General features: G+C 45.6%; 1 protein-coding gene across 1 annotated transcript; it reads left to right on the forward strand.

Annotated features, from left to right (window-relative positions):
• Positions 1 to 4,041: 4,041 nt before the first annotated feature.
• Positions 4,042 to 4,986, forward strand: LOC139702554 (olfactory receptor 1468). The gene has a single exon (XM_071604068.1). The coding sequence runs from the start codon at positions 4,042 to 4,044 to the stop codon at positions 4,984 to 4,986; it is 945 nt and encodes a 314-aa protein (XP_071460169.1).
• Positions 4,987 to 16,183: the final 11,197 nt, after the last annotated feature.

Consider the following 16,183-nt stretch of genomic DNA (forward strand, 5'->3'; position numbering starts at 1 on the left):
AATAATCTGTATTTTTTAAATGTTTGTCCTTCCTATTCTATGTTCAGTCCATCTACCAAAACATTGGCATTTTATGGGTGTTATGAAAAATATAAAAACTGAACCATGAAATCAGAGTAAGTATTTTAACATTATGCCCAAGTGAGTTGCATTTACACTAAAGTCTAGAAGCACTGCCATCACTGATTCCTATGTGCATCCCACTCTGAGAATTCCTGATTTCATGGGTCAGGGAGACATGAAGGTTAATCCATCCTCAGCACAGCAGCTGAAAGTGATGCTTCTTGTTTGTGATTCCTAGTCACACTCTTGACACCTGGGATAGAATTTCCTCAGTTAAAAGGGAAGAAAAATTCTGAGAAACCAGGTATATGATTTTCAGTTGAGATTTTCTTCCCATTGCAATGCCAGCAAATAATGTTCAAGTGTAAAAACTGCTAATGCCGCAGAATTAAACACCACTATCAGGGTGAAGATCCCTGTGGTTGGCTTCTATTATGTCTTTTTAGTTAAGGAGCTCCTTACATCTCTTAATGCCCCTCCTCTGATTTATTTGTCAGATTTGAGGTACAGGATTATATTAGAGTCAGAATTATTCAGAAACCAGAACCAGACCATTTACACAGATAAATATGTGTAGATAAAGAGGAAGAGGTAGTGAAGAATAGGGATAAAGAGTGAGAAAGAGATTCGTTTTAAGAAATTAACTCGCATGATCATGGGATTGGCAGGTCTGAAATCTACAGGGCAGGTCAGTAGAGAGGATGCCCAGTAGTGTTGATGCTACCATCTTGGGTCTGAAGGCAAACTGGAGCAGAACCCTTTTCTCTTCAGCAGACTTCAGTCTTTCCTCTTAAGGCTTTCACTTAATGTATGAACCCACCCCCCATGAAGGGTGATTTGAATGTTAATCATATTACAATGCCTTCCCAGAACCATCTAGATTGGTGTTTGACCAAAACAAGGTGGTGTGGTTTGGATCTGGAATGGCCACCAGTCTCATGTGTTCAGAGGTGGGGCTTTGGGGAAGTGATTGGATCTAAGGCCTCTGACTTCATCAGTGGATTAATCCATTGAGGGTGGAATGGACTGCAGGGAGGTGGGACCTAGATGGAGGAAACAGGTCACTGGAGACAGGTGCTGGAAGGGGTTTATCTCTGGGCCCTTCCCTCCCTCCTTACTCTCTTTCTGCATCCTGCTGCCATGAGCTGAGCAGCTTTCCTTCACCACATTCTTACATCATTTTGATCTGCCTCACCTCAGGCCTAGAGCAACAGAGCCAGACATCCATGGATGGAAACCCCAAACTGTGAACCCAAATAAACTTTCCACCTTTAAGTTGCTTATGTCAGGGATTTTGGTCATAGTGATGAAAATCTAACTAAGACTTACACATTAGGTACCAGGGCCTAGCCGAGTTGAAATGAAATGAAACTAACCATCACATGGGCTATGGATAGTGGAAGAAGAACTCAGTTAAGGGCTTGAGGTAGAATTGTTTTAGTTTCCCCCATAATTTCTAAAATTATTATCATATTCATTTTACCCATACTAATATCAATGACATAAGGTGAAATGAATCATAAAAGACTTTTAGACCAGGTGCTGTGGTTATAGCTCAGTGGTAGAGTGCTGGCCTTGCATGTGTGAGGCCCTGGGTTTGATTCTCAGCACCACATAAAAATAAACAACAACCACAAAATATGAAGGTATTGTGTCCATTTACACTGAAAATATAAATAAATAAATAAGAATAGGAACTTCCTAGATTCCTAGGAACTTTTTTTTAAAGGATTTTTAGACCAACTCAATACAAAGTAGTGAAATGAGCAGTAGATCTGATGTACCCTGACGTTTTCCATTTTTGCAAAATTACATCCATGAAGTTGGTAATAGAGTGTCAAAATGCATAGATAAATGGTTAAGAAGTGAGTTCTTGTTCTGGAAACAATTGACAGTAGTGGTAATTTTAACTTGATAGAGTTTTGCTGTCATTAAAGGTGAAGGAATACGTGCCTCAGCCTGAAAGGCAGTCAGTAAGTATTTATGGGACACTGACCACATCAGGCTCCAGGCGGGGGGCTGCCCTGCTGCAGTCATGAGGCAGACATGACTTTTCTTCGTGGAGTTCATAATCAATGAGAAGTCAGCTATCAACCAGGGATCAGGGAACTGAGTGCCATGAGATGAGTCCTGGTTGCTATGGAAACCGTAGCATGATACAAGGAAGGTTTAGCTTAGTAAGTGCCACATAATACCCCTGAAAGAGGAGGGGGTAGGCCAGGTGAAGAGGGAGGCAAGGAAAGCAGGTGGGAGGCAGGACAAACAGCAAGTGTGAAACACTGGAGCCTAGAAATGATGGCTTCAGCCCAGCACTGCTGACAGGGGATGCAAAAGGCATTGTGCAGCCAGGAGAGGCTGAGGAAGTGGGAAAGGACCAGGTAATGAAGTGTCATTTGTGCTCCTGAAGGGAACTTTGCCTTTTTCTTAAGAGCACTGAGAATCTATCACTGGATGTAACCAGAAGAGAATTTCATCTTATAATGTCACAGCGCAAAATAAAGTATTTGGAGGAGAAGGGTATTGAAGCTTAGAAGCAGGAATTTAAGAGGCAGTTCGCACAGTTCAAGTGACATAGGAGGTCAGCTTGTCTAAGGTATTGATGTTTGGAACAAAGAGTGGATGAATTCAGAATGCAGTGCAGACTTTGTAGGACTTTCTGGGTTGGGTATGAATGATGAGAGAAATGAGTGAGTGAAACAAAACTCTCAGGTTTCTGAGTTTTAGCCTGAATTCCTTTTACTTAATATGAGAGACAGGAGGACAGGGTTGGGAAAGGAGCAGGCAGAGATCATGAATTTCACTTGGGATCTGTTTTACTTACTATGCCTGTGGTACATTCAAGGGAAGATAATCATTAAGTCTTAAAATAGGGTTCTGTAGGATAAAAAGAGGTCAACACCTGAGTTTTAAATGATATTTGAAACTTTGAAGTACATGAGTTTTTCTTGGGAGTATATGTTGAATTAGAAGGCTGCAAAGTTTAGAAAAATTCCTGAAGAATATTACTATGTCAGAAACTGAAAAAGCAGGACCCAGTTATAATCACTGAAGGTTATTGGCCTGGCAGAAAAGAAAAAAAATCAATACATTTTGTGTCTCAGAAACAAATAAATAGGAATGTTCATAAAAGTATGCAACATTGTACTTTGTTAAAAAGAAGTTGGGCTGGGGCTGTAGCTAGGCGGCAGAGCGCTTGCACTGGGTTTGATCCTCCCCACCACATAAAAATAAACAAATAATAAAGACATTCTATCCACCTACAACTACAAAAAAAATTTTAAGAAAAGAAGTGAAGAAAATAAGTTATGTATTATTTTTAAGATTCTAATTATATACATTTGTGATATAAGATCATAATTATTACAAAGAGAGTGAAATAAATATTTTTTTGTTATGGCTTGTTTTTTATTGATTTTATTATTATTATTTTTAAATACACAACAACAGTGGAATGCATTACAATTCTTATTACACATATAGAGCATAATTTTTCATATCTGTGTATATAAAGTTCATGCCAATTTATGCCTTTATTCATGTACTTTGTTTTTTTTGCATTATAATTCTTATTACACATATAGAGCATAATTTTTCATATCTGTGTATATAAAGTTCATGCCAATTTATGCCTTTATACATGTACTTTGTTTTTTTGCATTACAATTCTTATTACACATATATATCACAATTTTTCATATCTCTGTTTGAATATAAAGTATGTTGACACCCAATTCAAGTCTTCATACATGTACTTTGTATAATGTTGTCCATCACATTTCACCATCCTTGCTAATCCCCTGCCCTCCCCCGATTCCCCCCATCCCTCTTCCCTATCTAGAATTAATATAATCCTCCCATGCTCTTGAAATAAATATTTTTGATAGACCCTCTAACAGTCATGTATCTTAAAAATATGTATTTTTATTTGAGTTTCTAAAGGATTCTATTGTTTTCTCTTTAAGAGATTGGAGACAGAGCATGACAGGAAGGAACCAATCTATCATCTCAGAGTTCCTCCTCCTGGGCCTGCCCATCCAGCCAGAGCACCAGAACCTGTTTTATGCCCTGTTCCTTTCCATGTATCTTATCACCGTCTTGGGGAACCTCATCATCATCATCCTCATTCGCCTGGACTCCCATCTGCACACACCCATGTATTTGTTTCTCAGCAACTTGTCCTTCTCTGACCTCTGTTTTTCCTCTGTGACCATTCCCAAACTGTTGCAGAACATGCAGAGTCAAGTTCCCTCCATCCCCTATGCAGGCTGCCTGACTCAAATGTACTTCTTTCTGTTTTTTGGAGACCTGGAGAGCTTCCTTCTAGTGGCCATGGCCTATGACCGCTACGTGGCTATCTGCTTCCCCCTGCACTACACTACCATCATGAGTCTCAAGCTCTGTCTTTCCCTGGTGGTGCTGTCCTGGGTGCTGACCATGCTCCATGCCCTGTTGCACACCCTGCTCATGGCAAGAGTGTCTTTTTGTGTGGACAACATGATCCCCCACTTTTTCTGTGACTTGTCTGCTGTGCTGAAGCTGGCCTGCTCTGACACCCATGTCAATGAGTTGGTGATATTTATCATAGGAGGACCCATTGTTGTCTTCCCATTCCTACTCATTATTGTGTCCTATGCACGAATTTTCTCCTCCATCCTCAAGGTCCCTTCTTCCCGTGGTATTCACAAGGCCTTCTCCACGTGTGGCTCCCACATTTCCGTGGTGTCGCTGTTCTTTGGGACAATTATTGGTCTTTATTTATGTCCATCAGCTAATAATTCTACTGTGAAAGAGACCATCATGGCTCTGATGTACACTGTGGTGACTCCCATGCTGAACCCCTTCATCTACAGCCTGAGGAACAGAGACATGAAGGGAGCCCTAAGAAGAGTCCTTTGTAAGAAGAAAAAGTCCTTCTGTGTTTGATGAAAACACTTGTGATTTTCATATCATTTTTTCCAGTGAATGTATGGATATTAATATTGGAATATTATTCCAGAGTTTTCCCCTCACCTTGGGAACCTTTGTTGACATAGCACACTCACTACACAGTGGTTCAACATGTAAAGGAGAGGAAGCTTAGCTGAGCAGTTCACCTAGGGAAGGGGGTCTTGGTGATCTGATTTTGCCTTTCTTTGTCTTTCCCAAATGATCCTGGGAAAGCCAGGTGTAAGAATTACTGTTGATAGTAGAATGAAACAGACATTATTATTACTGTGTGTATATATGTGAATGCATGACCAATGTGATTCTGTAACCTGTACACTCAGAAAAATGAGATACTGTATCCCATGTGATTCAAATGTATGATATGCCAAGGTCATTGTACTGTCATGTGTAACTAATTAAAACGAATAAAAAAATAAAAAAAAATTTAAAAAAGAATTACTTTTTGATGTGATGTCCATGCCTTACATCCTTAAGTTATCCCAGGGTCTTATAATTTTATCCAGAACTCTACTTTGTCTCTATTGTCATTTTAAGTAGTGCTCTATAATCTTAGGTTAATACTAAATAAGGTCAAAACATGTCAACTATCAATCTCCCCCAATGTCTCTTACGGACATTTTCTCCTGCAGACATTTTCACATTGTTTTATCTTCAAGGCTTCTTCCCCCACCATCCCAATTTATTTTCATTTTTCTGACTTGACCTAACCTTAAATGGATCTTTCCTTTTTAAGTGGATATTTCTAATACTTTTGCTATAATGTTTCATTTTGTTCTTATCCTGGTGATTACCTAATATGAAATTTTATTATTTGTCCCCAGTAATAGGAAGAGTAACTGGAGGTTGGTTAAAAAGTTTAGTTTGTAAGAACACCTCTCTTCTGTTTGGTATTTTGAACTTTGAGAATGTATTTCATGTTTTTCCCCTACTTTCATGACACTTCAATGGGAATAGAAAAGATAGTTTTGTTGTTTTAGAGGCTCAAACTGAACTTCAACATCTCACATCACAAAGAGGGCTAGTTGTTGAAACTGTGTAAGATCCCAGGCCATCTGATTTCCATTTCTTCTCATTCTTCTCCCATTTCTGAAAAAAAAAAATGAATGTCATTTCTTTTTTCTTTCTTCTTTCTTCCTTCCCTCCCTGCATCCCTTCCTCCCTCCTTTCTTTCCTCCCTTCTTTTTGTTAATGAAGTGCTTTACCACTGACCTAGATCCCTGGTCTTTTGTATTTTTAATTTTGAGTATGGTTTCTCTAGGTTGCTGAGGCTAGCCTCAAATTTGCCATCCTCCTGTCTCAGCCTCCCAAGTCATTGTACCCAGTTATTTTTCTTAAATTCTTAGCAACATTATGGAATGGACTAGGTTTTCATCCTTTATCTGTTTGTTTCCTTCATTGTTTACTGTAATTGCTGACACTCAGACCCATCCTTGGCATCCTCTTATATGTTTTTCTGACCCCCACATCTCCATCTGAAGCCAAGACCAATCTCCAGAGCTTTCAGCCATTCTTAACCAGGACATCTCTCCTTGTTGGGCACTTCAATCTCAGCACACACAATCTTGAGCTCTTTATGTACCACCTAAGTCCTTTATTTGTATGTTATCCCATATCTTGATTTATGATGTCACCTCCTTGTCAGTTACCTGAGCAACACTTCTGTGTTGTATATAATATGTATTTTGCCTTTTTCATTTAATGTCATTTTTCTGTAATATTTTATTATTCTCCATTTGATTGTTGAGGTAACACCACCTTTCAAAAAACCCACCTTTCAAAAGAAACCTTCCTCATAATGCCAATATCAACTTCATTTCATTTTCCAAAAGAGAGAGAGAGAGAGAGAGAGAGAGAGAGAGAGAGATCTAATATACTGTAAATAAATAATGTATTTAAATTTATTTAAGTTTTCTTAGTGGAATTTTATAGATGTTTAACTTTTTCCTTGTATATTACTTTTTATTTTTACTTCTAGACATTTGACAGTTTTGGAGGGGATCATTTTTGTGTTTTTGACAGGTAATATGTATACATAGAGAAGTTATTGATAGCTTTGTATGACAATTTTGCAATGGATTTTACTAAATTCTATGTGATTTCTAAAGAATAATTTTCAGTAAAATATCTTGGGTATTGGAGATAATATCTTGGGTATTGGAGATATACAGTGAGAGCTAATATAAATATTGGTAAGTGTGCATATTCTTTTCAAGCATTTAGTTCTCTTGATTCTTTTCTAACTGCACTGACCATCACTTCAAGAATAATGGAAAATCATAATATTAATATTTAAGGGGACACATAGATGAGAATTGTGGGAACATGAGATTAAGAGGATAATTCTATACAATGAGCCCCCTGTGCTGACTCCCCACTTGCTTCCTTTGCCAAAAAGATCTCCAAGAGGGGTATCAACAGCAAGAGTTCCAATGTGAGTGTGGGTGCCTGCTCTTTGTCCTCTAATTCCAGGGAGGATAGAGTCCTCAATGAAGGGTAGAGTGAGCTCGCCCTCCATGTTGGGTGGGATGCTGGGAGGAGGAAACTTTGCAGAAGAGCCCGTCACTGTACAGCACATCACAGCAGCACTGGTTTGGGAGAGTCTAAAACACCACCTCCACACTCCACCTACACATAAGCATGAATCTTCTGAACCACCACGGCCATGAAGATCTGAAAAGTTCTTAGTTCCAAACCTCAGTTCTTGTGTTCTGACAAAAGAAAATGTAAAGTCAGGCACCAAAAGTCAAAGGAAAGGCAAAGTGAGGCTTAAGCAGAGAGCACTCCCAAGAGGAAGAGTGGGCAGTCTCTGAGCAGGAACAACAAAGGAGACAACACTGATCCCAAATTTCTTACTGCTTGATGTTTACTAGGTGAGCTGAGGACCACCTTCTGTACCCTGCCAATCATGTGTTCAACTCCTCCTTCATATCAGGTGGTGGAGTTTTTGACTTTATTTGGTCCTCTGTGGAAGGGTCATGGGAGTCATCCTGTTTAGGGGGGCTTCATCTAGAAGTCAGTCCCATGTTAATGTGGGCACTGGGGTCAGTAGCTGGTCAGAAGTTACCTTAGTGTCCCTGTGCTACTAAAGGAATCTTTCTTCCCAGACAACTGGAGACACTGACAGTCATAATTCCTAACTTCATATCAACCTCAGCGGACCCTGCCAAGAGTTAATCCCATTAATCCTTTTCTCTTGTTGTGTTTTACAAATAGCTCCCTTGATTTTTTTTTTTCCTACAGATTAACTGTCAGTACTTGATTTCTTAAAAATAGTTTACAGAAGGACTCTAAAGTCACTTAAAAAACACTTTGTGGCCTTACAGTGCATTTCCCTGCTCCTTGCTAGCTACTACCCACCGGGAGCAGAGAGCACTGTGGGAATGCAGCGGGAGGAGAGTGGGCAGGCTCCCGACATGGACTCGGGGTCAGTGCCATTCAGGTTTGTCACTGTGGACACTGGCCTGGGGAACTGAGATCCTTCAGGAACTTTCACTGCTCAGCTCAGCTGGGGGTGCTGTGGACCCAGTTGTTCCTCTGTGGAAATGTCACGGTGGTCCCCCTATTCTGGGGAAGGCATGTTCAAGTCAGTCCTGTGCTGATGTGGGCACTGGAGTCAGAAGTTGGCTAATTTTAAAACTGAGACAGAAAAAGGGAAAGGCTATAGTTAAGATGGGTGCCATTTGTTCTTACAGGAGGCTAGACAAATGCTAGATTCTCAAAGCAGACCACCAGACTTTCTGCTTCTCACACCTTCACACTCATCCTACCTGCCCTACCAACCCCGGCATGGTCTCACTCTCTCTTTGAAGGACAGTGCGACTTAGTGAACACTGGCGGGGAGGCTGTCCTCAGAGGCATTGCCCTCTCCCCCTTTCAAGTTTCTGAACCTCCACGTGAGCAAAGGTGTCTCCCTTGGGGACACTTACTGGGGTCCTAGCAACCGCCAGTGCCTCCTGGAGGGACAGTCCCTGCTCCCATTCCTCCCTCCTGCAGTCTCCCTCACCAGGCAGTGGGGGCTGGTTATTCTCAAACGCCGTGAACCGCCCACTGGATGGAAATGGGCTGGCTGGGTGTACCACGAGGCATGGAGAGCATCCACCTAGAGGGGTGCCCTTACAACTAAGTTGCATCCCCAGCTCTTTTTATTTTGAGACAGGGTCTCCTTAATTTGCACAGGTTGGCCAGAACTTGAGATCCTCCTGGTGGATCCATCCTTTCTGGTGGCTGGGATCAGAGGCAGGAGGAAGAGGTGCTCAAGCTAGCACACTGCTGAGTCCAAAGCCCTGGGAAGGGAGCTGTAAGCTGCAGTGTCTTCATCCCTTGCTGGTGGCACCAGACCTTTTGCACCCCAGCCTAGTTGTGAAGCCTTCACGGTGCCCAAGACAGCCCTCCTGCCTCCCGAGGGAAGGGGTAGGGGGTATATTCACAAGGAAACCTTATGCACCCCAGCAATGAATGGTTCAATAAAAAAACCCTCATGCATGCAGCCAACAGTTCAAAAAGGAAACCTTGCAGTCCAGGTTGGCAACACCAAGGCAAGTTATGGGTTTATCTTTACTAATATTTAGTTAATGTAATTTGAAAAGGAAAATAAGAGAATTTTAAGAGTCCTTCGTTTTTGATAGGCCTTCTCCTTTTAGCTAGAAGTCAGGAGAAGATGCTGAGTATTCTTTACAAACCATCAACAGGCAGGTGGAACAGGCCTGTAATCCCCGTACCTTGGATGGCTGAGGCAAGAGGATCACATGTTTGAGGGTAGCCTGGGCAACTTCAAGACCCTGTCTCAAAATAAACTCAAAATAGGTCTGTAACCCAGCAGTTAGTGCCCCTGGGTTCAATCCTCAGTACTAATAAATGAATTAATTAAATAAATTAAGTTAAAATAAATAAAGGGGAAAATCTTTGGAGCTGAGTTGGTGGCAGTGCTGCCAGAACAAAGAGGGTGTTGAGGCCCACAAGTGGCTGCAGGACCCCTGTGGGCCCAGGACACTAGAGGCAGGAAGCCCAGGCCTCTGGGCAGGCCCAGCTTCAGAAGCCTCACCAGAACCTGGCAATGCAAAGGGGTTACCTAGGCTGGAGGCCAGAGGCTGCCTGGACCTGTGTTTCAGGTTCTGGGCTGAAAGCAGCATCCCCTGGGATGCACAGTCGGGGGCTGTGTCCAGTCCCTGCCTGCTGGCAGAAGTGCCAGACCAGTTACACCAAAGTGGGGTCTTGTGCTAGGGATGCTCTTGGGGTGCCAGGAGGAAGAAGGTGAGAATGGGATTGGGGATGAGGAATCCCTGGGGTGACAGAAGGCTCTTTCATGGCTGCTTGTCAGGAAGCAATCCCCAGGGAGCCAGATATGACAGGCACAGAATAGCAGAGCTGGCCCACAGGACTAGAGTTAGAGCCCTGGAGAGGGATGACATGTGGACAGCCTTAGGAATCTGGAGACATAAAAGAATAAGCTGAAAGCAAGCTGCCCTAAACAGGTTCCCAGGTGTAGTACTAGGGCAGTCCCGGGGTCAGTGCAGCAAGCCCCAGGAAGGTAGCTCTCTGGGGACTCTGGGGTGGTCCTCAGGGAGGATTGTTATAGAGTCCAGAGATTGCCTGCCCATCCTCGAGACGTGTTGTTTGCTCCAACTCACCCCTGCTGTTGAGGTCTCTGTCACCATCATCCTGAAGCCCTCACCAAAACTGGGCTGAGGCAGGTGCCATGATTTTGCAACTCCCAAAATGAGCTAAATCAGCCTCTTCTCTTTAGAATGTTATCTGCCTCAGGCATTATGTTGCAGTGATGCAAGACTAACACGCAGCTGATGCACATGCTCAGTTCTGCAGGCTCATAGTCCATGGCACTGGCAGACTTGGTGTCTGGAGAGGGCCACTTTCTGGTTTGCAGACATCACCTCTGGCTGTGCTCTCACGTGCTCACGTGGCAGAGCCCGTTCTCCTTGGGCCTCTTCTAGGAAAGCACTAATGCCACTCATAGGGCCTCTGCCCTCCTGACCTAATCCCCTTTCCAATGCTCCATGGATTTCAACATTAAACTTGGGGGGTGGTCACCATGCAGTTCCTCCCAAAATACACATCCTTCCTGAACATGTAGAATACATTTGTTCCCTTTCAGTAGCCCCGAAAGTCCAACTTGGTATGTCTAAGTCCAAAGTCTCATGTGAACATGTCCATCACAGCAGGGTGAGGCTCAGGCACAATTTGTCCTGAATCAAACTGCTCTTGCTGTGCGGCTGGAGGATCTCATAAGGTGTATGCTTCCAAAACCATGGAGGAGGGCAGGCATAGGCAGCCATTTCCTTTCTAGAGGGAGAAATGGGAAAGCAAGAAGGTGTAATGTTCCAAGCAAGCCCACAGCTCAACAGAGCATAGAAGCTTAAGGCTCAAGAATAATCGTTTTTGCTGGACATGGTGGAGCACAATTCCAGGGAGTTGGGAGGCTGAGGCAGGAGAATTGCAATTTAGAGGCCTGCCTTGGCAATTTAGTGAAATCCCATCTCAAAAACATGAAAAGGGCTGGGTTGTAGCTCAGTGGCAAAGTGTCTTTGGACTTAGTCCCCAGGAACAACAGCAAGAATAACAACAAACCAACAAAAATTCCACAACTTTTTGACTGGATGCTCCGCCCATAAGCCTTTAGGGATGGACCCACCTTCCAGACTTGGTCTGTGTGGGTGGCCCTTTTTAGGGGTGGCAGAGGCAGCAGCCCTGCCCCTATTGCTGTGTGCCTGGGTGGTTCCCTGGGTGTGTTCTGCAGTGGCTCTGTGCCTAAGTCATGAGCAGTCCCACCCCAGGCTAGAATTTTATGCCAGTGTGTGCACTGGTTTGGGGAGTTGGGAACAGCTCTGCCTCCATAGCTCAGCTTGTGGGGCTCTGTGATGACCTTGCCCAAAGTGGATCTCTGCCTGGGCCTCACAGCTTGCAGTCCAAGTGGTGGCAGCCATTGCATGCAGAGCTGAGGATGAAGTGTTGGGGTGGAGCTGCCACATGAAAGGGACCTGGCAGCAGTCCCTCCTGGGGGCTCATCTGTCCTCCAGGCCTCTGATGGAGGGCCAGCCTACATCTCTTCAGTACTTTTGGGGGCTGTTCTTGCCTTGTCTCAGGGTGGACCTGTCCTAATCTCCTTAGGTAAGTGTTGCGTGCCACACTCTCCTCCTCAGAACTCACTGAATTCTCTGCCCAGGCTGGCCTCAAACATGTGATCCTCCTGCCTCAGCACCCCCAGTAGCTGGAATTGCAGGAAAGGCCTCTGCACCAAGCTCTATGGATGTTTTAATCCAGTGACTACACTCAGTGGACTCATGCACACTGTGGGGTGAGTTCTGAGCTCTCTTCTGGAGTGCTCTTCTGGCAGGTTCTGGGAGCCTCCTGAGTCTTTAGCCCATGGGGGCTGGGGTAGTTTTTATCTTTGGCTGGGAATGTGGCTGCAGATTGTGCTCCTGACCAGGCCTGAGATGATGGGTTCAGTTTATAGAAGAAAGGGACAAAATGATGGGGACTATAACCCAAGGAACTGCCCCCTGAGGTTTGAGGAATGACACTGACTTGAGAGGCTCTTCTGGCCCTGCAGGGAAGAAGTGGTTATAGTGAAAGGTAGATAAAAATATATGCCATCCCCCAGGTGCAAAGGCAGCGTTGGGTCTTTTGGAAAATCCAGACCCACAGATGACCCCGGCCTTTTGTGATGACGCCCTTGCCCAGCCCTGCTGAGTGGAGAGGAGGTGAGGGAGAATCAAGCCCTGGTCAGAGGTGGAGTAGAGCCATTTACCAAGTGCCTTCCAGGTCAGCTTCAGCAGTAGAATGCTCAAGGCTTCCCTGCTTCTATGGTTTCCAGCTCCCTGCTCCCAGACTGCCCAGATGTCAGCGAGGCCCTGGGCTAAGGTCTTGGGTGTGCCTCCATGAAATCCATGGGTAGCTCCTCATTTCCCCAAGGTTTCCACAGTGACGTGTGCTGTTTTGTACTCAATTAAAAAAGAATTTAATTGCAGATAGAATGTTTTCTGAAAGACTCTGAGTGTGAATTAGCAGCCAGGGTCACCTGGTCATTGTGTTGATACCTCATTGACCCCACAGCTGGGGCCTCTTGGAGCCTGTTCCTGATTACAGATGGACTCCCAGCTAGAACTGCAGGATCCACACTTTTGAAGGTGGAGGATGAGGCAGAGGAGATGCAGGAGCTCTGAGCTCTACCATTGGAGAAAGGGTCTGGGTTTGGGGACTGTACTCAGGTGCCTGTACCCCAAGGGTGAATGAGGGGAGTGTAGGGGGCTCAGATAGCAGAGTTTTTCTCACACACACACACAGGGTTTGGAGGATGCAGAATGAGGTGGGAGGTAAGTCTGAACACCTGCTATGAGCCCCATATCCTCACAGGTGTCCCCATTGACTTTCATGGACACCCACACAGCCCTGTAGAGAAGTGAAGCCCCATGAGGTGAAGGGGGTCCTGGGAAGTTGGACAGGACAGTGACTGCATCCAGGGAACCTGGAGTCAGGGGCTGGGCAGGAGGGCAGATGCTGACCAGGGCCCCTCCCCTACTGCAAATCCACCTGATGCTGCACCTGGAGGACCCCAGGTGCTTCAGGACTGTAGGTAAAATTTAACCTAGGAACCACTCCTTCTAAGTCTGTTTTGTTGCTCAGTTTGCCTAAAATGGTTTTTTGACGCTGACTCTTAACAGTCTGTCACTTACCATGTGACGAGAGACCAGATCAGATCAAAGGAAAGGACAAGTGCATCATGGCGACATGGGCCCAGACCACTTGGTGGACAATCAGAAATATCTTCAGAAAAATTTATTGAGAGATGGGGGCATTGTCAGAATGAAAATGGCCAAGTGCCAACCCTACTCAAGGCTGGCCTTGCCCAGGCTTTGGAGCAAGGTTCCCAAGTCCTCCACTAGGTGGAGCCGGGGGACATCTTTGCAGGTTGGCTCTTTTCCCTCAGCTCAGGGCGGCCTTGAGGGGATCTCAGCACCATCCTGCAATAAAAGGACAGATAACATGAAGCCCCTCATCCCTCAGGACTGCAGGATGGACAGGATAGGGGGCGCTGTGATGGGGCCCAATTAAAATCAGAAAATTTCAAAGAAGCTCTAAATTGCTTTTTTCTCAATCCCTGCCATTCTCGGACAGTGTTCCAGCTCCCTTCAGGCAACTGTCCCATGCCCAGGAAGGAAGTCCTGGCCCAGGAAGGAATTCAGGGCTGGATGGATCTCACCACAGTGCCTAGCAGGGTCCCCCGGATCTACACATCTGCATTTCCCAGCTTCGTTCCTGTAGATGGCAGTGCTTCTGTGGGACAGCAGAGGCAGATCAGCTTCTTCCTCCATTTTGGCCAAACTGGGATTAAATCCATTTTTCCTTCTTACATTATCTTCTCTTATTTCTGATGCTGGTGAACGCCCCAATACAGTCAGAAGAGACTCCAGATTGTTGGGCCCCAAGAATAGAAATCTCTTCCCCCATGCCTGCTCCCCTGCTGAGACTCCCAAGGGTCCACAGCCTGCTGAACCTGGGCCCCAACTGAGATGCGTCAATGTTCCCTGCACAGCTGATGGCCATGAGCATCCTGGTCCTGTGGTGTCCCAGCTTCCAGGGTCTCCTCAGTCCCCTCCTGGACTCCCTAAATTTCTTCCCTTTTCTCCTTATGCCATGCCCCCACAGGAAATCCCCCTAAGGGTATGAAGCCCCCTCCTGCCCAGACTATACCAAGCTCTCCTGGGAAGGTCACTAGGGCACAGTCAGGGCTGGAGAGAGAGTTCAGAGAGACGGGTCTCTGAGTCCCACCCTGGGGGCCTACTCCACGGTTAATCCCCCTCCCCAGTTCTGCATTCCAGGAGGCAGCATCTAGAGTCCATTCCACTGGAGAAATGTGAAGGACTTGGGGCAAAGTCCTTGGGTGGGAAGCCTCTGGTATCTGGGTGAGCAGAAGGAAAGGCCAGGTGGGTGAGGGGTGGAGGGAGCCCACAGCTCTAGGGTATGGGGACCCTGAGTTGTGTGGTGTGGCTTCTGTCCTGTGGGCAGCCAGGTGTGTCCTGGACTGATGGGCAGCATGAGGGCTGGACCCTGATCCCTCAGTATATCCACATAGGCAGCTGGGTTGGGGCAGGGGGGTCAACAGGGCCAAGGAGGATGAGCCCCAGGGGAGCGGGAGGCCCTCATCCAGGACCCAAGGCCCCCCATGGCCACCCCACATGGCATAGGAACCATGATCTGCAGCCTCAGTTCATACTACACATGTGCACAGAACTTTCCATATACTGACCATATAATGAGCCACAAAAACACTTCAATAGCATTCAAAGAAAGGTGTGAGTGTGAAATGTGTACACATGTGGTTTGGATGAAGTTTGTGTGTGTGTGTGTGAAGTGTGCATGTCATGTGTGTGCTGTGTTTGTGTTTGGATAGTTGGGTGCTGTGCATGCCGTGTTGTTTGTACAGCACAGTTTGGACAGGATGGTGTGTTTCTTGGCATTTGAGTTGCCATACTGTGTGTTGAGTGTGTGTGTGTGTGAGAGAGAGAGACATGTGTATGTTGGGTTGTGTGGTATGTAAGGAGGTGTGTGTGCATGGTATGTGCGCGTGTGTTTTGTCCTTCAATTCCATGGTGACTGTGCCTTTGCAGAGACCGGCCCTCAGGATGAAGGCCAGTAGAGCTGGTGCCACACTGCCCTCTGGTGGCAAACCGCAGTTATGGTCATGACAATGATCCCTGTGTCCCCAGGACAACCTGTGACAGTCAAGGAATGCTGTCAGACTGACATGTAAATCAAGACCCAAGCGTCCACCCCAGAATTCCAGTGTCAAGATGGCAGTCAGATGATGGGGCCGGTGCCCAGCAGGAGCATGGCTTCCAGTGGCCTCATGGAGGACAGAATAGAAGCACTGCTGCCCTCCCTGTGGCAGCCCTGGGAAAGCCTCCCACAGCTGTGCTCATGCTCATGCTCACGGGCCCCAGGAGCAGACTCACGTTGCTGGAAAGGCCACAGGGATGAAAAGCCACCAAAGCCAAGACGTGTTCAGTGGCCATGTTGGTAATGACTGTGATTCTGCAGCTGCAGCCTTGAGTGCTCACACATAGTAGAGACGGATGAAGTAGGAAAACAGGGTATGCTTGCTGCTGGTCAGTGGCTCTGACAAAGGCCCTAGACAGATGCGAGTCCACTCTCCACACCC

The sequence above is a fragment of the Marmota flaviventris genome, chromosome 17 (genome assembly GCF_047511675.1).
Source record: "Marmota flaviventris isolate mMarFla1 chromosome 17, mMarFla1.hap1, whole genome shotgun sequence".
NCBI lineage: Eukaryota > Metazoa > Chordata > Mammalia > Rodentia > Sciuridae > Marmota > Marmota flaviventris.